This window comes from Calonectris borealis, chromosome 26, assembly GCF_964195595.1.
Source record: "Calonectris borealis chromosome 26, bCalBor7.hap1.2, whole genome shotgun sequence".
Lineage (NCBI taxonomy): Eukaryota > Metazoa > Chordata > Aves > Procellariiformes > Procellariidae > Calonectris > Calonectris borealis.
The window spans coordinates 7390947-7418671 of NC_134337.1; the positions used below are offsets into that span (position 1 = coordinate 7390947).

Here is a 27725-nt window from a genome sequence, read left to right on the forward strand (position 1 = left end):
GAAGGGCACCTGGCGGCACTGTAAGACTCGGGTTACAGTGTGGAAGCAGGTAAAAGCTGGCCGTTTCAGAGGAGTTTTGTGTTATCTGTTGCAATGCATCAGTCTGGACTCGGCCAGCCGGCAGAGGTATAGAATCATAGAATCATTAAGGTTGGAAAAGACCTCTAAGATCATCGTGTCCAACCGTCAACCCAACACACCATGTCCACTAAACCATGTCCCTAAGGGCCTCATCTACACGTCTTTTAAATACTTCCAGGGATGGTGACTCCACCACTTCCCTGGGAAGTGGTATGCTTTGGCAGATCAGGTGAGGAGTAAATTACGGAGGCAAAAGCCTTGAACTTAGGGCACCCCATGCAAGCTTTGAAGCAGCAGTGTTTTGCAGGGAACCGTACTATGTACTGTCACATATTTTGCTGTCAGAAATCCAGAGAATTAGGCTGATGGGGTCTTCCAAATTCTGCCAGTTTTTAACAAGTGTGGGTATGCTATTGTCATCCCTGTCCTGCAGAGCTCAGTACTTCTGGTCTGCAGGACAGAAGACACACAAGTGGAGGACCATGTTTTTCTGGCCATCAGCTGCAAATGTCATTTGGGGAGGGGGGATAGCTGTCTTCTGCATCTTGTCCCACAAATGTGACAGACTAAAGGTCATTAGGGCCAGGCCTGAGATCACTGTTACTGAATATAACCCCTGCATGGCGAGTCTAAAAAAGGAAAAGAAAACGGCACACTGTGTCTGCATGTAGAGTGGTAAGAGGAGTTGCTAGGAAACCACAGGATCTCGAAATGCATATGACCTAATCTGGAAGATAATTTATGTGATGAAAATAATAATACTAATGACAGCCACTTACAGGTTAGAATCATTAATTTGGTTATCTTGGAGCCCACGTGTTCCTGAGAGCAGGATGGAAGGCAGCCTCAATAACTTCTGGCTCCTTACTGCTTTTTAAGAAACTGGAGGCTCAGAATAAGCAGGAAGGGCAACAAAGCCCTGTACACGTGGAGCGCTGAGGTATGGTGGCGAAGATGATGTAAATGGCTGTCAGCATCCTGGGTATCTACATTTCCCAAAGGGACTGACAAAGAAGAAAGAATAGCCGATCTTCATCTTCTATCTGCTTTGGAGAAGTGCAAGGAGCAGGAGTTGCTGGCTAGGAAAAATGCTTACCAGATGGCAGGCCCAGGAAACAGCTAATTATTATCTATTGATGATTTTCATCTAGTTCTTATGGAGATAATGTTCACTCTTGATTTATGTGATATAATAAACTATTAAGTTACAGCCTATGACATAATTTCATATTTGCCAGACATCTTCAGCTTTCCAGATCTTCTGTGCTGTTGGGCAAGGAGATGACTGGAGTACATGTATGTCAGGTACTACGCGTGCAGGTCCTATGTCTGCTCCTGCTCCCTCTTTGGACTGGAGCTGTTATTAGCATTACCCTTCGCAGAATTGTTGAGGGTGGGAGGGACCTCCAGAGGTCCAACCTTCCGGCTCAAGCAGGGCAACCTAGACCCAGTTGCCCAGGACTGTGTCCAGATGGTTTTTTAATACCTCCAAGGATTGAAACTCCACAACCTCCCTGGGCAACCTGTGCCAGTGCTCGGTCACCCTCACACTGAAAAAGTGTTTCCAGATCTTTGGACGGAGCCTCCTGTGTTTCAGTGTGTGCCCATCACCTCTGGTCCCGTCACTGGGCACCACTGAAAAGAGCCTGGCTCTGTCCTCTTTGCACCGTCCCTTCAGGTATTTATATACATTAATAAGATCCCTCCGAGCCTTCTCTTCTTCAGGCTAAACAGTCCCAGCTCTCTCAGCCTTTCTTCATGTGAGAGATGCTCCACTCCATACCCTGTCTAGCTTTATCTGCTAAAACCACACCAAGAGCACTCCTGGCAGAAAATGCAGCTACGCTAGATAATTGCGGTGCTTCACTTCCCCCCCCTTCCCCCCCCCTCCCCCCCAAACAATTAGTAGTTTGAATATGTGTAGAACTATTGCTGACTGCTGCAGTGAGTCCAGTGGTGCAATAGGTGCACACCACTGGTCTTTTAAGGCTGAAATGAAGCTGTTCTCAAAAGTAATCAACAGAATATTTTGATCTGATTTTTATTTCCAAGGTGAAATATCACAGCCATTCAGTAAGTGCTTGATTTTCTTGCATTTGTCTGCATCTGTTGCTAGTTTGGGTCTGGACGTAAATTCTAGATGGAAAGAACATGGTTGATTTTAGGCTATGGAAAAGATAACCAGCGGGTTGTACATTTAAACAGGATTTTCTGCAGATTTAACAACAGGGCTTAGAGTATGGAATGACAAAAAAGTATTTTCTTGTAGTTATATTCTCACCTTCCTAAAATGATCTCGTCTGTGGTACCTTTGACTAATTTTAGCATAAAATTCAGAAAGGAATTCAGCAAAGACCTCAGTTTGCACTTCTGAGTGGGAACTCAGTGCACATATGTAACTTGGAAAGAGAATGGATGTAACCTTCATCTGGTGGAAAATAGCTTAGCTCCCCAGCCTATTGTGGTAGTTTTTCCTTGCCAAGCAGAAAATGGAAAATTCTTCATTTTTAAAAAAGCATTCAAAAATAATAGTGGACAAGAAATTAAATGAATCTACTGTCTGTGGAGTGCTTTCCTCAATATAATCAGGCAACACTGATCATCTGTCCTACTTACGGCTCTGGGAAGCTGATATGCCATCTTTAACAAAGCCTGGAAACAGGCTGGACTGCCAAATTAGGACTCAGGGTTATTACATGTGTTTGAACGCTGAGTGAAATAATGGCTGTTTAAAAAGCAAATGGCCCATATAATAAGTACGAGCTGTTATTCTCCTAGCCATGGTTCCATCTGGCTATTGTAATAGGGAGGCAGCGGAGTTACAGCAGTGTTAGAAAAGTTAGTTTCTGCAGATCATCTTTCTATCATTTTAACCTTTTTTGCCTAAGAAACAGAGTATGCACGTTTGGACTTTCCTTCCTCTCAAATCTTTATGTTAAACAGCTTTTGAGCCAAGTTTAAATATTCTGTCATTTTTGCTTTGGGGGAGATGTTGTAGAGCTGCATATGGAAATTAGATAGTGTAGAACTCATTATATTCCTATATAATTTGATAGAACCACTTACAGTCAGACCTTGATCTTATTTTGGGCCTCTTCATTACTTTCCAGAGATGAAAGATTCCTCTCCCCTCCTCTCTGGCTCTCCTTTTAATCCTACCTTACCCTTGGCACCATTAAAGCAACAGAACATCATTTCAAATGCACTATATCGTTTAATCTTTTCCAACACTGAAGAACATGATGTTCGATCTATTTATAGAACAATGCACAGAATATGGAGTTTAATGGATCTCGGCTTCTCTAGTAGTCATAGATATCCTGGCTGATTAAACACAGAACATTGGGAAAAAGTGGTGTAATATGCAAAACTTGCAGAGAGAAATGCAGGACGGTCAGGAAGCCCCTGGAGCACTGAGACTGGTCCCCTCCTATTGCAAACTTCCTTTTGTACATTTTCATCTTAACTTAACCAGCTCTGGCTTAAAATTAGTGAAGCTTTTACTCCTACTGGGCATTTATTTTAGAACTTCATTCTTCTATTTAGAAAATTTCTTCTGATTTCCAGCCTGCATGTGTTTGTTGCCAATTTTTCTCAGTTGTCATTGTATTGACGTTTTCTTTTTAAGTAGACCATTCCCTTTCTGGTGTTTGCTGCATTCTACAGGAAAGAGTAGAATAAACCTCACTTTTTGTAGAGTTTGACAATTCTCACTTTACTCCTTTGCTTAAATTTAAGAAGTAGGCTTTTTGGGAGCCCAATTCATATTTTCATCCTCTGTAGATGCCCTGCTTATTTCTAATACCTTATTTTAAGTTATCTATCCACCCAGTAAGGGTTACAGTCAGACCTTGATCTCTATAAGAACTGACCTATGGGCAGTTTTTCCTTGACTGAAATGTGTTATACACAGCTACTGCATCTTGGCTGAAATTCAAAGCTTCCTCTATGCTGAGGTTCCCACGCTACTAGTCCAGCTGACTGACAGAGCTAGCTCTCGTCACTTCTTAAGTTTCCATCTTGAAATAGTAATAAAAGAAATTCCTACATATACTTTTTTGTATTCTTAATGCTGTAACAGATTTTAGAGCTTGGGTCAAATTCGCTCCAGGGATGTGTTGTCAAAGAGGTGCCATACCAATTGTAGTGGGAATCTGGTACAGTTTGTTAGCGTTAGAAGTGAAGTATTATGGGGTGTAAAGTAGGATGTCAGAATTTGTCTAGAAACATATTACTTACTTAATAAACATCTTCTCAAGAAAAGAGCCTCATGTTTTTCTGCATCATTAATAGAGAGGTTGCATTCTCCATTATTATAAAATAAGGTCCTGTGTTTCACTGAAAGCAAAGTGTGATGAGCATCTGTCTGCCTGTGATTTATCTGTCTGTCTGTATTTCCAGATCTCACTTTTATAACATCTTTCACACAGCTCACACCCCTAATTAATAGCTATAAAGTATTCAGGGGATGGAGAAATTAACAGAATTTGATCTAGTGTCACATGCCAACTTACTAGACCTGATATATGAACACTAATTAATGGTGTGGAAGCCCCTGGTTAGCTACAGAAAATGAAGGTAATAGCTTCACACAGTGCTGCTCACACCCTCCCCAGGAAGATGGTGAAAACATGGGGGGAGGTGGGGACGATGACCACAAAACCTTTGTATGAAGCTCAAGAAGAAATAAGCAAATTTGTAACACTCGTGCCCTTCATTCTCGCCCAACGGGAAGAGATGACAGTGGGACTGTTTTCCTGCCTTGTTGCCTGCTCACTGGCAGTGAGAGCACGTGTTGTCTCCGACGGGCAGGTACCCACCGGCAGCAAGGGGAGTGAGTGGGGTTAAGCGTCGGCGTGGGCATCACTGTTGCTCCAGGCGGGGTAGGGCCAGGAGCTGTGCTCCATCCCACTTTGTGCTATGAGCTTTCAGCATTAATTGAGAGAGATGTTGCTTGCTGGTGAACAAAAATTGCTCAGAAGTCATCGGATGACAATAAAGTTGCTGTGTGGTGCAATTAGCTTTCTTTCTGAAGCTGTTCCTCATTGTTCCTCTTGCTCCTGGGATCTCTGGGGACAAATCTCTTGCATTAGGCTTCTGGGGAAAAAAATCCATCACAAACCCATCCCATGGTCCTATTTGATAAGTGAAGACTCTTAGAAGAATGTGTGTCTCGGCTCACGTCCTTAGGCTGACAGCCACAGCAGGTTGGCTGCATGCCTTGATTTGGCAGATGCGGAGGGAGAAGCCTGCCTGGTGCTGTCCTGGGCGCTGGAGGCTCCCGGTTTGTCAGCAGAAAGCTGCGGAGTCGTCATGGCTACGCGCTGCTCTGGCCCTTGTTTGTGCATTCCAGCATCGCTGCATGTTCCTGCTAGAATGGCTCCTAATTGTCCTGACTCAATCGCTAACAAAGCTGATGCTTCATATGTGGACAGAAATGCACTGGCGCCTGGATACCGGAGCTCGTGGACAATGTTTAGAATTGCTCTTTATTATTGTATTTGTTCAGAGTTAATGCTGAGTTCGGTCTAAATGGCTGCACTTACATGGAGAACAGGTGGCTGGAATTACCATCAGGCAGCGGTCTGCATAGTAAACAGGAGAGTTCTGTACTGTGACAAAGAGGAGAAATGAGGAACTATTTCCTATGGAGTAATTTGTCTGGTGGATGGAACTGCTTTTTCTTCCTGCACAGTACTCACAGGCAGACTGTGATTTCCCCATATAGACATTTTTTTGAAAATTATCTGTAAGTTTTATGCACGCTCTAGATTTCCTTGCCTGCTCGTAAACCATTCTCTGCCAGCATTTACCATTGCTCTGCTTCCTACCTGTGACTGGTCAGGAAAGCACATACTGTCATTTCTGCTGCCTTGTTTGCAAGGGTCAGCAAGAATTGCTAGTGCAAAAGCTCAGATAGATAAATTTAAAATCCTGGGTATGAATAGTATTACCATAAGATGGTTTCACTTTATAACCTTGTACATGTACATGAACTAACTCTGCAAGAATCCACCAAGCCAGGAGAAGTGGATTTATCCCAGTTTTATGCATGAAAAAACCTGAGTCGCAGAGAGGGAAGTATGGAAGGGTGATGCTGCAGCAGCATCAGAGTTTGTCAAAACAGTGGACTGGCTGTGGTGGGGAGACAAAAGAGGACGGCAGGCTCCTGCTCGTACCCGGAGAGGGCCTGCCTTGTGCTGGTTTAGAGCCTGATGCGATGCTGAAGTTATCAGCAGTTACTGTTTGATGGGATTTTCATGACCTTCAAACAACAAAGGCTTGTTCTGAGTCAGACTTTGCAGACCACTGCTGTTGGGTGGAGTGGGAGGAGTGGAGTAATGAGATTCTAGGACTTCTCATGCTGGGCTGTGTAAGACATCTGGCAGTGTGTAAGCAGGGAAATTCTGCAGTGGCCCTTGAGAGATGTGCTGGTAGACTGCAGAGTGTTCCCATCCTGTGTGATTAGAGGACTCGGAGACCTGTATTGCCATCTCAGCACCACATGTGTCAGCAACAAATGTTGTTCTTCATCTGCTTATTACTGTCATGGTACAAATTAGTAACTGCAATAAGCTTTACTACCATTTACACCCACTTTTAGTTATCTTTTTTCCTGACCCAGTGGATATATCCATATCCATTAATCTAGACATAACCGTATATTGCAGTTGGTGCAGGGGTGTTTAAGCTGTATTTAGTATGTAGGCTGCGAACTGCATGGGAGCTAAACTGCACCCAGCCCACTCGATTCTGCGTTACTTAGGCAGAGTAACTGCGTTAATGAAGGCAACAGCAAAGAATCTGATCACTAGAACCCAGTTCCAAAGTAGGACAGGGCTTCCCAACATTTTTTGGCTGAACATTTTGCATGCAGGTCTCCTTGACAAGGCGATTTCAGCTTGCATTTATTTAGACATCTGGGATGAATCGGGCATTATCAGCCGTTACAAATCCTACCAACTGGGCTACGTAATGGAGCCATCTGGACAGAGGCTGCCACACGCAACCCGGACTTGCAGCAGGTGGGGGAAGGGGACACCCTCTTGGTGTGACCAAGGAGAGACCCCGAGGATGGGTTAGTCAGGTTCTTGCGCATTGCAGGCTGTTATCTGCTTATGACTGAGTCATGACGTGAAAGGGCCTCAAGGCATGAAACAAATGTAGAGTGGCTTTTGGATATGTGTGGAAATTATTTCATCTGGGCATTGGACCACTGTTGGCAAGAGGCTTAATATTTGGATATATGGGCTTGCTTTGGAGGCTGAACCTATAAGCTCTAGCTCACTGATTTCAATCCTTCCTTTCAGAGGAGACATCTAGTTGTCTTACGCAATCTGGGACCAGGGGAATTTGAACTAGCTGAACTGATGGAAAATGCCATTTTGCTTTCCTGGATGATATGAAGGAAGAGAGGAAGGATTCCTGGTTGGTTTATTTGTTTGTTTTTTTCCCCCTGAACTGTATGAGGGGATGTGACAAACGCTAAACAGAGGAGGAAGAGAAAGAGGCACCTACCCCAGCAAAAATGAAATCTCTTTTTTAAAAATAAAAAAAAAATTAAAAAAGCTTTTTTTCCCCCTGTCAAAAACTGTTAAATATCAACAACAACAAAAACATACTCCACACAGATTCACTGTGGTTGGAAAAAAACCCATGTTTTTTAAATGTCAGCCAGCTCCAGTTTTAACCTTATTGTTTCTCTCTCTCCTTAAGTTCCCAACCCCATCCCCTGCTGGGAACTGAGTCATATTCTGTTGCTGAGCTCTCCTTAGACAGCTCACAGCTTTGCTCGAGTCGCTTTTTCTGGCCGTTCTGTTCCACGCTCTGAAGTTCAGTAACCCACCTCCAAAATTTAGGGTGTCAGCTGAAAGACAGAACATTTCAAAGCTGACTCCCCTGCTCTCTAGCAAATCAATTATTATAATGGCCTCATTATTGACAGGTGTGTGGGCCGTCTTTCTCATGGGTACGATGATGACATAAATCTAGTATTAAGCATTCTTTTCATCACCATCTTCCCTCTTCATCCGCTCTGCTGACTGCAGTCCTGTTTTCCGTGCCTCTGGAAGTGACGGCTGGGTCTGGAACAGGCTGTTTCTATGTGCCTCATGGAACCATCAGAAAGACGTTTGTGTCCTTACTCTTCCTTCCTTTTGGCTTAAGCCCCTTTTAAGCATCTCCATAGTTACCTCTTCATCAGTCTGCAGAGTCATAGCTGCCTGTGTGCAACCATCTCACGAGCAGCTCTTGCTGTCTGGAATAACCTTCCTCCATCTACTTCCTCTCATCGACTTCCATCTGAAAAGATACGGCTTGTCCCTTGCCCCTTCATTCCTTTCTTCTGCTGATATTGGCTCTGTGATTGAATGCTTTAATTCATGCAGCAGGCAATGTGTCCGCTTCTCTGCTTCACCTAATTTATACCATCTACTCTTTGATAGCCTGTGTTACAGTTTTCAGTTCTATATCATCGTTTTATGTGAGAGCGGCTCTGCAAAATGATTTTGTCCTGGGTAGTCCTTTCCTTGCCTAAACCTGGGTGTTTGGTTCTTTCCTGGAAACTTAGAGCCTAGAAGATGAAATGAGAAGTCTATTTCAAGGCTTTTGCAGTATATTGCTTGTTCTCGTGCAGTCAACAGCCACCAGATAATAAACAAAATTAATTGAACAGACTAAGCAGCTGTAGTCCTCAAAAGCATATTTACTGCAGACCTGAAACCAAGCACTGTGATTACTGAAGTTTTATACTCGTAGATGACAGTTCCAGTTTAGCCCCTGTGAAATGCACCACTAAAACCACACTAATCCCTCTGAGATTATCAGCCATTTCAGTATCTTGGCTCATTTAGCATATCTAACCATTTTTCGAGAAATGCACTTTAAACAGGATTTTTTTCCTGGCGTTGGAGCATTTACATTTCTTCCTCCTCTGTTGTGCAAATGTGAGGAGGCATACTTCATTGGGTAAGAGGCCCCTTTCTGAACGTTTGTGTTCCCCCAAACAGAGAAAATCTGTAACAAGTCAGTTGGCTAAATTTTAGCCCTAAGGGGGCTGGTCTAGAGACCAGTTTGCTTTAGGCTGTTGTTGCTATTTCCCAACATTTCAGCTGCCGCTCTACTTCCATGTGCCTTCTGAGGCTGTTCAAAACTGCTTTAAATATGCCTTTGAGGACTTAGTGTCTTCATCTGCACGTATGTTTACGTGTGCAGGGAGTCAGGGCTAACAACCGCATAGGCTTAACCTGTAATGCTGTATTGCCCTTGTTACAGTATTTTTTCCTGTCTTACCATTTTTTTCTTACGGAAAAGCTGCTAGTGCACATTGCTATTTTTCAGTCATTGTCCCACCTAAGCAAACTCACATTTCTGAGAGCTCCTGTGCAGTTTACGGCCAGCTCCTGTTTCCCCAGGGAATGGGACATTGGAGGCAATGGAGTCATACTGCTGTAATTAGTTGCACTGTATTGGAGCAGTTTGGGGAGATATCGGAGGTATCTCTAGTTGTCTCTTCTGAAGCATCATTCCAGGAACAAAAAAACCCAACAGAACAAACTAACTTTGGTGCACTTAGCACAATCTTTCCAGCTGAGGGACCCGAGTTGATTGTTTTAAAGCTGGACAAAGACAAGTGTCATCGGGCCTGGGAGATTAGGACCAACAAAGGCTCCCATAACACTTTGAAAAACACCTTTCTAGAAGAATTTTCCCTAAGAGATGTAGTGTTTTCTTCTCTTTCTTTCTTCCTTTTTTTTTTGTTATTTTTAGTGCAAAGATAGGGCCTTTGATTTTAGTATTGGTTCTTTGCTTAAAGACATGGGAATAAATTTGCCTGTCAGCAGCTAGAGTTTACTCAAGAAAGATCATTCTTGCAGGATTTTTGACCAGTCTCTGAGTCCAGAGGTCTACAGCATTCCTGTAAACCTTGGGAGAGCAATCTGCATGTCTGGGATCTTTGCTGCACTAAGCCTAAAGGCCACATCTAGTCTTTTCACTACTGTATTATCTGGCATTCTTTCAGCCATGCATTTCTCTACTGCCCTGCTCTGGTGGGAATAATGTGGCTTGGGGCTGTATTCACTCAGTCTCTAACTTCTAAACAATGAACTGTTTTAGTTTTTCTACTGCTGCTAAAGGAGCAGCATTTCAGTAGCTGTTAGCAGCTGCCTCTGCTTTCTCTTTCTAGGGTTGAAAAGTGGGAGGTGTAGTCCTGAAACCAGCACCAGATACTTGTCTCCTCCTTCTTCACATTGCATCTATGCTGCAAACTGAACACAGTAAGAGAGAGACCCTAGCATTATCTGAATTATAAAGTCATTCTATTGTCAAGCCTTTTAAGTGTCAAATTCTCTTTTAAAACCAAAGGCTGTGACATTCACTGAAGAACAGCATCGTTTCAAAGTCAGGAAGGTCTATTCTTAGCACATCAGCCAAAAAGAAAAAAAAAAGTCGGGGGGGGGGGGGGATGGGACCAAAAAACAATTTTACCAAAATGAACCTTGTCAGAAATGATCAATTCATCTTCCATTCAGGTTGACCTGGTCCTTGCAGCATGCCAGAGGACAAAATTTGATGACCCAGCACAATAAATTAAAATTGCCAGATCTCCTTGTAATTAATTCTCTTGCAATGCAGTTTTGGCAAAGAATAATTAATCTTCAAGGTGATTAAATCTCTGGTAGTTTGGTTTTGTTTTGGTCCCCCCCTCCCCCTTTTTTAAGGAACGTTTCTCCTCAGTTAGTTGAAGAGTAGATGCTGATGACTAACAGCCACCTCCTGGTATTTTATTCATGCTATTTAAATACCTCTTCCTGCTAGACCAGTGCCTCCTCAACAGTTAAGAGACAAAGTTAAGACTGGGCACATCATAACCTAGAGGGACATTGGGGCTGTGCAGCCCCTCAGAAACCCCCACTGTGCTGGAGAGCCCAGGTTTACTCACACCCCGACCTTCAAATCTGTGAATGTCACATCCAGCCAATTTGACACTCATACCGTACTTCAGCCTTTATTATTTCTCATTGGAAAACTTCAGTCTGAGTTCATAAAAAATAAATAAATATGGTCTATAGTCTAATCTTGAAACCTACTTATACATTATAAAATTATGATATTTACTCTTCAATTAAAAGAGAAAAATAATTTATTTAGCACACCAGAAACTTAAGAAAGACATCTGTGTTATTTCTTCAAAGCTGTGTCTTCTAAACTGTGCTTGAAAGGACCTTCTACTGGTGGGCTCTCCATATTCAAGGACTGAGAGAGCACAAAGAGCTTTTTCCAACCTTCTTGAAGAAGCCATGCAAATGTCTTTGTATCTTTAATTAGATGGGGACGGAGTTTTAACTATTACTAAAACTTTCCTATTTCTGAAGAAGGGATTCAATTCACTGGAGGATGATGTTGGAACAAGTATGCTATCAAAGCAGATTCTTAATGTCCCTGTGTACGTCCTGACCATCTCCAGAGAGACTGTCGTTAATGTGCTTCTGTCTCTTTCGTTCTCTTTAGTATTCATGCAGTGATGATCATGTGAAAATTACTCACACTTCTGACTTGAGAAAACTTTCTTAGCCCAGAAATTCATCCAATATCAAGGGAATTAGAAATTCAAATGGGGGAAATTATACACTGTGTGTGTCAATACAGCAAACCTTATAAAAGCTGCGATCAATCATATCAGCATCAAAGGTGGTGGTACATCTCCTTGTCACCAAGTGGATCACAGTCCACAAATAAAGGAAAACGTGAATCAGAACAAGAAACTTTGGTATGCTGCCTGGAGAGGAGGACAGCCTCATCCGAAAGCACAGACCTGGAGTCAGTTCTGGCGCTTCTTTGTGTTGTGATCCATGGTTATGTACAAATCTTGTTTGTTTATTTGTCTTGCCTATTTATCTACTGTAACGCAGGCTGTCTCTCTCTGTGTTTATGTGCCATTTCAGTAGAACAAGTGCTTTCTCTCAAAGTCGTCAATTATTTAAATGAGCTACTGCACACTGTCCCCTTAACAAACCTCTGCGTGAGTACCCCTGCGCACTGACACCTGGCACGTTCCTGTGCAGGTTAAACCCAGATACCTCATGCCTGGGTGCAGCCTCGTATTAGGCAACCCACTCTGCAAATCATTTAAATTCATTAAATGAATGTAATGATCCATACTGGTTTCCCACTGTCCGGCTGCTGACTGAACAGTGTGTGGTACCGAGCGGACTTCCATTATGGAAAAATCTTTAGATTTTTTTATCTATATTACGTTGTATGACTAATCAGATAAACAACTCTCCTTCAAAAACATCTCCCAAAATTACTGGGATGTTTCACATGTACAACGCCAAACCTAATGCAGGTATGTGTAAAACCCAGCAATGACTTATGGACACTGCAACTCATTCCTGTACGATTCTGTGTCTCTGCTACTCTCCTTATGTGTTTTGACTGCCAAATTTTGTGGCTTTGTAGGTCTTGTATCTCAGCTCTCTGCTGTCAGCTCCCTGAGATGCAAGAAGTAGGCACGTCCCAGATGCTTGCCTGAAGCAGAAATAGCACATCATTCTACTACTATCCTCCATCAGGTCCCCTGAGTCTTGAATTTCTGGCAGACAGCATTCCATAGGGAGAAAAAAAAACCCAGACCTTTAGTTTGCAGTTTTTGTAAAAACCTGATTCTGGTTTTAGTGTAATTTAGCAGACTGAAATAAAGATATAATAAATCTGTTATACTTTCTCAGTGAATCAGTAAGCTTATGCTGGTAAAAACTGTTCAGCTTTTGGAATATTCAGTAATCCCCTGATGTTCCTGGGGGCTTTTGTGTATTCCCAGTGTTTTTTCTATGTTACAGTTTGCAGCTTTGAGGGGGTATGTGTACTGATAAATGTATGGTTCTGGATGGGGGTTTTCAAAACTCCAGGGCAGAGAGAGGACAGAAACGAAGCAGCGAGAAAGATAAACAGCTCCTGTTAATGATTCAAAGGTTTATGTGTATCTGTGTATATTTATTTCAGACTGGTATGTAGCAAAGGTGAGCAATAAAAGCCCCATTGCTTCTGATGTTTAAAATACGCCAGTACGCAGTGTGTGTAGTGAACTAGCTTGTGTCTGTAGGGGTGGAGGTAGTTATAACTGTGTGTGAGGTATGTGTAGGTAGATGGATAGGTGCATGCAGGCTGCCCTCTGCAATGCTCAGAATTGTCACTGGTGTCTCACGAGCCCCGTGGTGACAAGCAGGGGCTGAGGTTTCCTGGCAGCTGCTGAGCTTTCGGAGGAGGCGGCCGCGCGGGACGGCTTACCTTCTGTGCTCTCCGCTTGTCGGCTCTCTGGTTCTGGTGGTAAATTCGGCTGAAGTTGGAAACAATGACTGGAACCGGCAGAGCAATGACCAGCACCCCGCTCAGGGAGCAAATGGAGCCAAATATCTTCCCAGCAATTGTCTTGGGCACCATGTCACCGTAACTAGAGGGGGGGAAAAAAAAAAAGGGAAGTCCCTCCTTCAGACAAGTGCAACGGCACCAAAAGCCTTTTCAGGTTCCCTGAGCGCCCAGCAACAGGAGTGTCCAGGTTGGGCACTAAAGCTTAGAAATCCACCGTGCAAGCAACAATTCATGTGGTGCTGTCATCCTAGAGATGACAATTACACCGCGCTTTGGCAATGAATTAAGCTAAGCCAAAAAAAGCCACTCTTATTGCAGAATAGATGTGCCAGCTCAGGCAGCTGCTGAGCACGTTGAATCCACGCCCGTGCTCATTTAGTACCTACCTCTCCTTGTAGATGAGCTCTAACAAACTTAAAACTGTACGTCTGCTTGTGAGCAGGTTCATATATTTCCATTCCCTTGTATCCAGGTGCAAATGAGGACTGATTTTCACTTCTGTTTCAAAACCCAGCAGTTTCCTTGCCATCTGTCCAGTCAGAAATTTGGGGTTTGTTCAAAGTCTGGATTCAAAGGGTGAATTGTCAGGAATATGAGACCAGCTGAAAAATTATTCAGACAAACCTCTGCACTGGATTTGACCCAGCAATCTTCATTAACCATTGTAATTTGTATGTTAAATAATACCATCAGAATTGAGATGGATTAATCCATTTTATGCAGATGGAAGATGATGCTGGTTTAGGTTCTGTGGATTCCACATGACAGAAATCACTACTCTGAGTGCTTGTTTGCTCTTTGTGTTTTTACTTTGCATATTGCAAAAGCTTTCTGCAGCAGTTTTATACTTAAGCTTAAGCTTTGATACTGTTCTTCTGTAAAGAAAACCAACGTGCTTTGCCTTATGACTACTCACCAGTGCCATAAGAAGGAGCGTGGCTGTTATTCCCTCATGGAACATACGGCACTTAAACTGCTCTGGGACTCGGGCATATGATTGACGGTGCTGGCTCACTGAATGCTGCATTATAGCAAAGGTAATGGGGATTTTGAATTCTGATATATAGTTTGGCCTGACACAATCCCCATGTTGCATCCCAGGTGATTGGACCTCTTAATTCTAACCGACCGTGCCATCACTCACGATTCCCCCATCTCGCAGCACAACTTCTGATATCCAGCAAGCACCAGATGTTGGCAATGCAAATGTTGCGCCCTGCGTTCAGCAGATGCGATGGTAAACTCCATAGGAGGCTCTTCCTCCCCTGCAGTTTGCCCTCTAGAAGTGACTTCAATGCTTCCTTCTGCAAATGGTACATAGGCAAACAAAAACTCATCCAGAAAGCTGGATGTGGATTGCAGTGTGTTCTGATCATATAACAAAAAGCTCATTTGTAGCTAATGCCCCTAGAGTATGATAGGAACATGATTAGCACAGCCACTGACTGAATTTACAGGCCTTGTTTCAGTGAGCCATTTATTACATGCTTGCATGCAAATGTATATTAATATCAATATTCATTGAAGTAATTTTCATCTGGAGGAAAGGGAAAAGCAAGCAGCCAAATAACAGCAAATTTTTGAAAAAAAATCTCTGATACTGAAATGACTGTGTACAAACCACCGCGGTACAGGAATTCCCAGGAGGACACACTGGACTCTCTGAAACCCCACTACAGGCAGGTTTACGTGACCTGGCTACACCCCGGAGTGGGAGAGAGGTCCTAGGGACTGCAACCTGCTGAAGGTTTGCAGTGGACAGGGAAAGGATGCCAAAATGAAAACCTGGGCCTAAGGAAGACATCCCTTGTTTTGGGGTGCTTGGAATCTGGATAGTTGCTGTCAGATGGTGTTTGGGATTTCCATGCTCTTCTTTGGGGTGTTCTGGTGTTTGATGCAGTAAATATTGAAAAGCAAAATGATTTACAGTTGAGGCTTTATTTTTACCTTTGATGTCTGCATATGACCCACAAAGAGCTTTTATAGGAATAGAGTTGTGCTAAGAATAATTTACGTCCAAGGGGAAAACCAAATATTTCAAAACACCTTTTTTATCAGCTGAACTTCTTTCCCCCATCTAAGAACTCGTTGGTATGAGGGTCTCTGAATAAAAGCAGAACTCATTACACATTAACTGCTTGCTCCAGGGAGTCTCTCGTGCTCTTCTTCTAGGCTTGGTGGCTAGACAGTGTGGCCAAGCAGCTGGGTAAAAGATTATCATCGCTGGGCTATCATACTGGCTTGTGTCCCAGGAAGGGCTTAGTTTCAGGCTGAGTGACAACTTTTCTTCGGCATTTTCAGGTTTGTGTTTTTTTGGTGGTGGTTTTTTTTGTTTGTTTGGGGGTTTTTTTTGGTGTTTGGTTTTGGTTTTTTTTTGTAAATGCTTCATGCTTCACCAAGGCTTAATTATCCCAAGCAGAATCCTTTTCCTGCCTTCACCTGCATTAAAACCCCTCAGAACATCTCAAATCAATAAAATGCTATTTATATCTATTAACTTTTTAGCTGCTGCTTTATGCAAAGATAGTTTAAAAGCTCTTGCTAAGAGACAAAGTCTTCTGCCTCATTTAACACTGTTCTAAAAAAATCTTTCTTACTTTTCTCCTGCCACCCCTTAACACAATAAGGCTGAAAATTAATCATATGCCTCAAACATGATCTCAGTGACCTGGAGCACTGAGAGAAAGCCCTTCTGTGCATTTGTAGAAAGTATAATAATAAGTGTCTGGCTCACAGTCTGTCTTGTAGAGTTTTGTTCTTGCACGCAGACTGAGAGTTACCTCATTACTTGGGACTTCAGAGAAGGTGCTTTAAAACACCATCAGGAAAGATCAAACTGTCTTGGAGTGTGGAGGATTTTGCTGGGGAGACGTAGAACTTCATTTGCAAAACTATTCTGAGAGATACCGCGATGAGAAATGCTGCACTAGCTAGAGCAGGCTGCGCAGGAACAAGACCTAAAACTCGTAACGCTGACTTCTGGATCTGCCGCAGAGTTATCTGCGGAGAGAACGCTGTTGGATTCGTCCCTCTGGGTTTGCATGGCACATTGTGCACTTCCAGCCACGTTCTCTGGCTTTACCGGGCTGACCTGCAATGTGAGTGATACTGATGTTTGGAAATGTCATAGCTTTTTGATCGGAGTAAAACCCAGCTACGCTTCAGCAGAGCTTGATCTAGATCCCCTTGCACTTAATGAGAGGCCTCCCTTTGACTTTGACTATGATGGGGTTTGGAATGAACCTATGAAGTTGCAATTGTTCTACTCCTATACTGACATATGCAGCTACTGCAATATTAATTTTTGTCCTGATGGTACTACGAGGTACTAATGGCCACATGGCGTATTTATAACAGATACAGTGCCAAATAATCTCAAATATTGGATTTCAGTTAGTACTAATTGGGCATTTTAAACCCAAAACTTCTTTTCCCCAGACTGGAATGAGACAACTCAACTTTCCCATTAATTTGTTTAGTAAAAGGCAACTTGTCACCTAAAAAATTTCTTCTACAGAAAGTGCATTTTAAGTAATTCATCAATAATCTCATTAGAGCAGCAAGAAGATAGAAGAGTTAGGTAATGATTAACATTCAGAGGGTCTAACGGGATGTTTGAGCATGTAATAAAACAATGGGAGGCTGCAAATTCAGTAGACTCTTAATGTGACCTCTAGTAAATAATTTCAGCTTTCTGTGCCTCAGTTCCCCATTTATGAAATGGCACTCGGTTACTTATTCTTTGCCTGCTTGCTTAAGTGCTAGGTTTTTCAGAGCAGGAGCTGCCCCATGTTCTGGATATACCCAACACCCAGCAGTGACCCCTAAGTGCTACTGCGTTACAAATATTAATAATGCAAGGCAGTTGTACAGAAATCTGGAGTAAACACAGCCTGTACGTGGCTCCAGGCTTGTCCAGAGATAAATGCTGAGCATCAGCGAGGTTAGATGTGGAACATGCACAGAGATAAACATCTTTTCTATTTATTTTGCCAGGAAGCCGGTTAGATGGCAACAGATTCAGCTAGTTTGCAGTTGCTGAATTCATTGCTCCGCGTACTGGCTGTGCTAGGTGAGATACACTTGCTGCCAGACGAGCACTGGGGCGTGCGAAGGCGTGCAAAGGCGTGCAACCTTCGGGAGGGGCTGCCCTTGCTGCCGCAGACCCTTCAGTGCTCTGCACGCTGATAGTGATTCTGGAGCCTCTAGACATGTATCCCGTGTTTCCAATGACACAGCTTCCATTTGTCCCCTTTTCTTCTCTTGGTGTCCCTCCAAAGCCCCCTTTTCTACCAAGGAAACACTGTGAACACTGAGACTCCTACCCACCGTACAAATAATGTAAAGTTCAAGTAAAGCCTTAAACAGACAAACCAGGAAAAAAACAAAATAGGAAATTACTTTTAATAGGAAATTACTTTTAAGTGGTCACTCTTTAGACGGGAAAAGACTGTGAATGCAGAATTTAAACTTTTTTTTTATTTGTACTGTGACTTCTGTGTTCTTTGGATATAAAAGCGGTCATATGTCACTCACCCTAATTAGCAGCTATTAGTCGTGACAGCATAATGTGCTGTTGTTTTTCTCTCTGTCAGTACAGAAAATGTTATCAAATAGAGGTCACTGCTTCTGAGTTCTGGTTTTAGCGGTAGAGGTGTCTGGACAGTGCTTAGTTCCTCCAGCTGGAGACAGCAATAAATAAGGTGCTGAACAGCTCGTCAAATGACTCACTCTAAAAATAGACTCTCAGCAGCATCTCTGATGATCCCATCTCTCTGTGCAACATTCACAGCCCTACAAATAGGGAATTGTAGTCAAAAAGCCGGAAGATCCTATGGTACAGGGGCATCGGAAGGTGCTACAGCAATAACAACTCCGTGGGGACAGTGAAGCAGCTTTTCAGAGGATGCTCTTTTCCAGCAGCCTTTTTATGTGCCAACTTTCCAGCCCGTACAAGGCATGCACCTGGGGAGGGGCTTATGGTTCATAAATTACCATTATTGTGTAGCTGTTGTCTCTGTTGGCTTCTCTAGATGCAGAGGAGATAAGAGTGCAATTGAAAATTGATAAACCTGTATCCCAACACCTTCCTTCTTACCAGTGAAAGACCTGTCTTTGGACAGAGCGTCAGGTCCAACACCCCTCCTCTTCTCCAGAGCTGGCTCAAGGGAGGGCAGTCAAGCCCCGCGGAGCAGCACGCGCAGGGAGTCCTGGTGCACGCTCCTGTGCCCCCAGGTGATTTGGGTAAGGTCGCAGAGCCAACACAAGGCGGTGGGGACAGCTGGCTCGTGGATCAAATGGTCAGAAGAGGACTGTGCTTTTTCTGGTTGCTATGTTTAAGCAGTCAAGAGACATTTCCTGCCTAGTGGTGCAAAACCTTGTAGTTTCACACACAGGCTGTGAAAGCTGAATATCTCATGGAGGATGGAAACGGAAACAATGCTGCTTCAAATGATTTAGTATTTCTCCCTCATACTGGCATTAACAGCTCTTTGAGAGCTTCTTTATCTCTCTAACCTTTTGCCTGGCATAGGAGAGTCAAAAGAAGGTTTCACTCCAGCCTGTAAGCTTCTGCTTTTAGGGTAATAAGGACAGAATAATAACATTATGTACCATACAATAGAATATGATTTTGAAAGCCTTTTGCATGAAAGAGAATAAAGCATGGAATTAGCATGTAGCTTTCCAGGTCCAAGAGATCCTTTTTTATACTGTAAGTAAATTGCTATGCAATGTTTTAATTTGCACAAAGGAGAAAAAAATGCCTAAAATTCAGCTAGAGTGTTTCAGTTGCATTGCAAGACTGCGTATGTTGCATTTGACAGCTCAGAGGAGCTCATGTCCCTCCATTTAATAGGTACAAGTCCAATGTAATCATGCTGATGCTGCTTCGAACCTCCAGTGAAATAATGATCATGTCACTTCCAATGATACAATGAAAACAAAAGCAAATATTACTCATTCCTTTCTTGTTTTTGCACATGACGAATGAACAGGGAATTAACAGCTATGGTACGGGGGCTGGGGACAGTTAGATCTTTTGTTTAGGGTTTAATTCACAGTTCCTCTGCCGCATTAGCTGTTTCATCTGCCTTGCTGGAATTACCCCATCAAAAACCACAGCTCTCCGGAGCACAGCTAGCTGCTGCTCACGTGGGCCATTTCCCTGCCCGGTTGGGTTTTATCCTGTCACGCGTTCATACCTCCCGGTATGCAAAGGTGCTGCTGCCTTTCTCAGCAGAGGCATACAAACTTTCACCTGTGATGTATTAAATCCCTGTGTACTGGGAAGGTGGGAGGAGGGCTCTGGAGCTACTGAGGCAGTGGTATCGTCTGATGGATTGAATGCAGAACCAGTGATGGAGCGCTCCTGAAGTCTGAAAGCTGACTTTGTCATGAGCTTGGTTTATGGCCTCAGGAAAGTCAGGTCCACTTTCTATGTGATTTTCCCGTTTCCGTAAGGGAGATGAAAATATTTTCAGAGCTGTTCTGGACAAGTGTTGTGAGGATTAATTAGTTAATGCTGGCATGATATTTTGAAAATATAGACGTTTTTTGAAAGTGTTTTGCAGACACAGACTCAGTAATCCATGTCCATAAGGACAGTCTGGTATGTTAATGTCAGGTTTTTAAATATACTAATCCTAGAAGGAATGGGAGGCACTGATGAATGCCTGAGAAACCTGACATGTGAGGAGGCTTGTGGTGCCCGCTGAAAGAGTGTGCTGTAAACAGAGCCATAATGGCTTTGAAGCAAGAGAATCTATAAACAGGCTGTCAAATGACAGACTTGAACAGCAAATCAGCTGTGTCCAGAGCCTATTTCATGCTAGGATTCTTTTACATTAAATATACTTATTTTCTGCCTTGTTTTGAGCTGGGCAGCTCCCCAGCTGGGTATTCAACTTCTGCAATATCTGGCTTGGGTTTACACTCCTGTTTTCTTTTTCCTTGGCATATTTTATTTGTTAATGTTTTCATGGATGCTCTCATCCTCGCTAGATATTCTGCTGGAATTGCATCCATCAGCCAAGCTGCAAGGGATGAGTGCTGTAGATGTGTATCAGTGCTAGCAGCAGAAGCTTATCTTCAGTACTCAGATTCATTTTGATTTTTTGTAAAGCTGTGCTCAGCAGTTATTTAGTAGGCATTTTCCATGTAATGTTGCCTTTTGATTTTGATCTGGTTTATAAATTCGTATTTGTTACTGAGTTTTGTGTAATAAAAGGACTGAGAGGTGTATCTGAAATCCTGAAGAAAGGTCTTGTGCTGTTAGGCCCTTTTCTCATACTAACAGAAGGGAATGTGCAATGAAATGGGAAGACGGGACATTTAAAACTGAGAGGGATTTCTGTACAGTGCAAGAGGTTATCTCATTGGAATTCACTGTTTCAAGACACTGTGGGGAATTTGCTAGAGATTCACCAAAGGACTGGTCAGCTGTCTTTTTATTAACACCGAGGCCATGTAGTTACATCACCCAGGATGAAAAAGGATCACTGAGGAGGTGCAAGTTCTGTTGCTTCTCTAACAGTGAGAATTGGAAAGAGAGACAGGTTGTTCCCTAATGACTTGCTCAGGGGAGATCTGCACTTCTTCTGGGTAGCCCGTACCAACCCTCACCAAAGCCAAATTAAGGGATTAGATGGACCTGGGGTCAGTTGTAGCCTGCTCATTCCTGTACTTGTACAAGAAAGGTGACCTAGCTGAAGGTCTCTGAGAGCAACTGGTAGCATGAATATTCCTTACAACAGCAGGCACTGCCCAAACCAAGGTTATTTAATACACTGAGGGTTGAGAATACTTAATATATGCACACAGTGGTTCCATTTATTCTTCCTGGCTTGGATCAACTTCTCAGCCTGTAGGCAGTTAAAACAGATGGTCTGAATTTGGGTAACATTCAGACCTTGAGTTGGAGCTAAAAATGGAATTTCATTGGCAAGGAAAGTAGGTCAGAAAGCTAAAGCCCCTAGTCCTAAAATGATGAAAGGCTTCTAATCAAGTGTTCTCTATTACCATTCATTAAAAGGAGCAGCGGAAGAAATATTATTAAAGACCTTTGGAAAAGGGATTACAATGGGAGCGCGAGCACCCACCTTCCTGCAAGGAGACCTGTGCGTCTGCAAACCTGTTTTGGTGTGAGAGATGGGGGACCATGAATGTCGCTTCCTAAAGTCCTGCGGGCTGGGCTGGAGCCACAGCAGGATGGGAATGGTTTTCTTCACGGGAACATAAGCGACGTTATCTTCTGCTTCAGTCACAGGAGTGCTGAGAGGAGAGCCTCTTTGCATATCCTCTATTAATACCTTTCACACCAATAATCCTTTCCACACTAATGCTGTCATCCACCTGACTCAGGTTCTGTAATTTCATCGCCTCTGCAAATTGTGACTTGCACCATATCTGAGACTTTCAGTCAGTGATTTCTTTGCTCTTCATCATTTTCAAATGTGTGCCAACTGCTAGAAATCTTTCTTCGTTGTAGCCGACAGGGATTGTTCAAAGCAAATGGGGAACCTGTACCAGTTAACACAGTGGTCCCAGTTCAGCACTGTTTCAGCCCTTGCTTAATATTAAGCACATACTTAATTCCTGTTCACTGAAAAGGTGATAACATGCTTGTTCAAATATTTTTTTGAAATGGTGCCAAGAGGAATGTTTTTTCTTTGCGTTTGGCAAACCCAAGCTAATACACTGTCATTACTCCTCTCCCTTTCCCCTCAAACTACTGCTAGACATTACATTTCTCTGAATGGAGAATTGCTTGCATTTAGCTCTGCCAGCAAATGCATTTTTAGAGATAGTATCAGAGACCTCCTGTTTGCTCTCCCTTAATGGTAGATGTGGACTGTCCGCCTTGATCCTTGGCTGTCACTGGTCACAGTACCAGGTAACAAAAGTAGGGACTGAAATCTGGAACATCCCGTTGGTCTATATAACTCAGAAATGACGTGCAGGGTCATTGTCTACCCTGTTTGCTTAACAGAAATAGCAGTTTACTATGTTGTACAGATCTCACTAAAGACAAATAGATGTTGGGGGTTTTTTTTGTGATATCTTGGGTTTCTCCATGACCAGTTAATAAAGCATTAACTAGTTTTTCACAAAAAAAAAAGGAAAATTTAAACTGTTGATTTAACAGTTTTTCAGAGAAAAAGAGAAATTGACTTCAATGTAGAATCAATATAAGAAAAGCTGAATTTCACTTTGCAGAAAACACCTCCAGTCTTAACCTCCACACCTTACTGTCTTTTATTCCTAATGTTTATTCATTCCGCTTTTCAGAGGAAGCTCTATTCCTTTTAGTTCTTGCAAAGCTGATACATCTAGCAAACAGTGATCTCAGTTTTCTTTTGCTTCATGCATCACTAAGCAGCTATGTTGGCATCTAAGTTTTTGATCCTCAAATCTCAGTTTCAGTAATGATAGATGTAGCAGAAAAAGCTTTCTTAGATTTTTTTTTTCTTTTTTTTTTTTTTGGTTAGCCTGCTGAATTTAACAGCATTTTTAGTTAGATCTTTCTCCAATTGACAGAGTTACTTTTGATTTGAAACTTATTGAGAAGACTTAGCAGGAAACACCGAAGTTGTTATCTGGGCTGTTATTTTTCTGAACAGAAGACGACTGTAAAGAAGAAACGTTTCAATGGACCCCAGGACGAGTGGGTGGTGGTGGTGATTTCATGCTATTCTGAAGTTCTCCGAGAATTTCAAGAATGTAGCAACTGCTACATTTTGATGCACCTCAAACCCTCCAGCAATACGGATCGCACATTGGAAGTCTCTGTGTTGCAGAGCAAGTTGCAGATTAATGAACAGTCCAACAAGAAAAGAGTCAGAATCCATCTCCTACACTTATGTTTGGCAAATTGCAAAGGTCCTCGGTTCCCTGAACCAGGAAAGTTGGTTTTTTTTTTTTTCTTCTTCCTGCGCCCTCTCCCCCCTCCCCCATTATAAGCTGCAAATTCAAAGACTCATGGTAATGGCAGCGTCGGGGGCCTGCGTGGGTCTCTAGAGCAGTCTTCTGCTCGAAGCAGGTCTACTAGCAGAATTGAAAAATGCATGTATGTTCACAAGTTACTGTTTAGCCCTTCAACTCACTATTATCGGTTGAGGAAAAGCTCGCTGGTTTACCATAACAGTGGGGATTTATTGTCACACATGAGCAAAAAAAATGCATTGATTCTTTCTTTCTTTTCTGACAAAAAGCCCACCCCTTGCTGTGTATCTCCATATCGGGGGTTTTTTCCCCCGTGAAGGTGAAAGTACGATGTTATTTCCAAGAACTCCTGCTTCCTTGGTAATTGAAGCTTTTCACCCTGAACCTGACAGCAAGTTCTTCCTCAGTCAATATTTAATTTAATTTAAACTCTAATGTGGGCACTAAGACTCAAATCCATTTGTAAGAATTAGCCCTTGCGGTGGTACGGGGCAGTCACCACCCGCAGGTTCTCGTTGGCCCCTAAGCCATAGAGCTGTGGCACGCGTATGAATTGTAATGAGGCACCGCACTCTGATCTTTTTGTTTCTTTATTTATGTTATTTCCATTAACCTCAGCTGTACGGCTGCTCCCTGCATGCAGGCAAGGGGAAGTCCGCAATGTCAGCTCGGATGCTCAGAGGTGCCTTGCCTAACAGCTTGTGATTATAACATGCTTAAAGAAGTTACTGTACACACAGTTACTAATTAGTTTATGATTTAGCATTGTTATTTTACCAGTATGTTGGTTATTATAATTTCTCTGTAAATGAATGGAGGTATATTTTATCCAATATAGAGCACACACCAACTGAAATAAGGCCAATTAAAGTGAAACAGCAACTTTGCAGCCCCCCACTACTGAGCGAGCCCTTCGTCTTGGGTTTTCTCGTTGTGACCCAAAGTAATATTTTTAATCTTCGTGTTTTTTACAGCCATCAATCATCAACAATACTCAGGAAATATTAGGAAAAAGTCCTGAGTATTATTGTCCATCTGACCATCATCTGATACAGGCATCTGACATGTTAGCAACTGAGTGCTTCTCTTCTCAATAACACCCACTTCTTAAAAAGTGTTTATTTTAATGGAAAATAAAATGTCCCAGATTAAGGCATTATTTATTTCTGGCTGCATACACTAAAGGCCTTTTAAATGACTTCATTCATTATTAATTCAGGAAGAATCTTCATATTACTTGGAGTGAAAACCTTATACAATTACCTGATAGTAGAATCCATTTTTTTAGCACCTTAAAGCTTTCTGTAAAAGAAATCTTTTCAGAAAACATACAGGCTGGAGAGGGCAGTCAGTGCATTGAGCAATTAGACTTCTCACCTAATAGCAAGGTTGAAGGCTCCCTGCCCAGTCTTAAATTCTTAACTGTGATGTCAGCTTAAAGGAAATGCTGGGTTTTTGCTTTCATTTTATCCTCATCTTTTTCTTTTCTGTCTTTTTAAGCAGCTTGAGCGTCCATGCTGAGCCATGTCACATTCAAAACGATACACATACTGTGCATTTTAATGAGCTGCTAACACTGATTATACAAAAAGCAATCTCAGAAATATTTACTGAGTTTAAAAAAAAAAGCCTATGGGAATTAATTAGCTTTTTAAGAATTGGCTTTTTGAAAGCCTCAGATTCTGGAAAAGTTGAACTTGGAATTGGAAGCAGTTTCAAAGGACTTGAAGAAGTGAGCAGAAGAAAAGGGAGTAAGCTGTAATGGAGTATTACATCTCTGTACTGGTCAGAAGATGCACTGGGAGCTGTATATATAATTGATTCACACTCTAAAAGCTTTCTGAGAGAGGAATGCCATGCAATGCCTGGATTGTCTGTAGAGTTTCTGTGGCCTTTCTGCGGGGATAAGCGGAGAGGGACAAAATCATTGGAGCCCTAGCCAGTTCCTTCCACCATGTTCATGACAACAGATTTGGAAAAAGTCTGCTCTGGATATATGGCTAAGTCACAGAATCGCAGAGTGGCTGCGGTTGGAAGGGTCCTCTGGAGACCGTCCAGTCTAACCCCTGCTCAGAGCAGGTTGCTCAGGGCTGTGGCAAGGGGTTTTCGATGTCTCCAAGGACGGAGGTTCCATGATCTCTGCGGGCTAGCTGTTCCAATGCTCAGTCACCCTTGCAGTAAAAAAAATGGTGAATACTCTCGATCTGGAGGCAGTTCTCCTCGTGCAGTGTTTTTCTTGCTACAATATTGGAAGTTTTGCCTCCATGTGGAGGTAGCTGCTCTTTAGTACTGGGTACAGTAACACACAGACGCACAACGAACCTCTTTCTCACAGTTCCTATAGAATGGCTTTTTGGCTGGTTTATTGGAAGACTAAAGCTGTTTTAATTTGATCATCTCCTAGAAGCTTGATTCCTTTAATTATATTTAAGCACCTAAGCTCCTCTTTAAATAATAGTTTGAAATATTTTATATTTAAGAATAGCTATAATTCTGCAAATTTGCATAGAATTACCTTTCTTTTAAATAGATCAAAAGTTCTATTTCAACAGTCTAGCAATTATGATCAAATAGTGAAGTGCATAAAGTATGTCAGGTTTATGGGAATGAGAGACGTGGCACAAGTGAAAGGTATATCTCATGTCTAAAAAATGAGAGCTGTACACTTCCCTCTACATCCTATTATCTCTATCCATAAAATACGGACCCTAATAAACACAATTTCACAAATATTTTTTTTTTAAATAGCGATGTCGGAAACTCACTTCATTCAAGGCAATGGAAAGTTGCAAACAAATTCCAGTTAGTTTTAGACGTATCTGATTAATGCTTCCTTTTCCTGCAGATGTAAAGTGCTATCCAAGGGCTATTACCTATAGATACACTATATATTACCTATCTATACACTTCTGTCCCTTCCAAGAGAAAGGGATCTAATAATGCGGCATTTGTCATCAGATAGTGACATATGAAAGGAATTAAGAATTTACTTGGATCAGGCATACATTGTAAATGAAAGACATATTTCAGTGATAGGAAGAATTACATGAGCATCAAAGTGATCATGTTGCAGAGGGTACTTACAAGCTCTGCAGAAATCATTTCAGGGCAGGCTGCTCAAGTCCTGGAAACGTAAGGGACAAATCCTTGTAATAATGGGTTGAAAGGCAATCCGGAAATTCAAATGTGGAACTGGTCCTTGAAGGATGACTTGGTGTGTACAGGATATTACCGAGATCAGAAAGATTTGAAAGGAGTTTTCTTTATTGCCCTTCAGTAAAATCACAAATAATATTGCAAATGTTGTGACACTGTGTCACGGGGAGGGAAGGCAGCACAGGTTTCTGGACCTCTCTCAGAGCGCACGAGCTCCGACGCTGAGGAACCGGGCAGAGTGTATTTGTGGTGCAGACTGTCTCAGCTTTTACTTCTAAGCAAAGCAGAATCAGGGTGAACTGGAGACTTGCAGGTATGTATTTCAATGTTTCACATGCAGCAAGCATGTAGTGCTTGAGCATGTCCTTTCAGCCTTGCATTGCCTGACTTCTGGTAGCTATGTTCCCATCCACAGACTCACCGGAATTGTGAGCAAAATTAGAATTGACATAGGGTTAGATTTACAAGGTTAATTGGGCTCATAAGAGGGATCACTGAAGCACTGGTGCAGGCCTAATGCTATTTGCATCTTTACACACCTAAATAATTTTGTAAATCTGGCCATAGGCACTATATATGACTCTGAAATCCACTCTGGTTTTAGATCACATCAGGCAACCTAGCCATCAGGAACCTAGCCAGACTGTGCAGCAGAGGCACAGTCTGAACATTATATACCATGAAAAATTGGGAGATCATATCCAGAACCTGTGTCTAGCTCTGCTAACCAAAGCTGGGGTGTTTCCTCTGCAATGCAGAAGACTGTCGTTTGGCGTGGGCGTGCTTTGTTCTACCATGGTTTAGATACTTAATGATTTCTTCTCCACCCCCCTCTCCTTTTTAATGGTCTTGTTTAAATAAATATTAATGCCTCATCTTTGAGCAGGTGCAAACCTGTACTCCAGAAAGACTGTATTATGGTTGCAGAACCATTATCGTATCCCTGTCAATCATACTTTCATTTGCTCCTGGGATGTAAAGAGCACCTGTGGCTAGTTAGCTATAGACTTTATTGCAAGCTAGATGACTTCAGCATTCCTTGCTCATAACTGTGTTCTTTCTGCTTTCTTTTCTATGAATAAATTTTGATTTTTTTGAAGCCTCAAAATAACTTTTTTCCCCTCATTTGTAACTCTGTATAGCAGAGAATAAAAATAAATAATAAAACCCCAAGA

General features: G+C 42.4%; 1 protein-coding gene across 1 annotated transcript in view; it reads right to left on the minus strand.

The window, feature by feature from the left end:
* KCND3 (potassium voltage-gated channel subfamily D member 3) overlaps window positions 1-27725 on the minus strand; it is a 123080-nt gene that overhangs the window by 17390 nt on the left and 77965 nt on the right. Inside the window, exon 2 of the mRNA XM_075174392.1 lies at window positions 13372-13534. Within this exon, the coding sequence (XP_075030493.1) occupies window positions 13372-13534 (163 nt within the window). The remainder of the gene's footprint in view (window positions 1-13371; window positions 13535-27725) is intronic.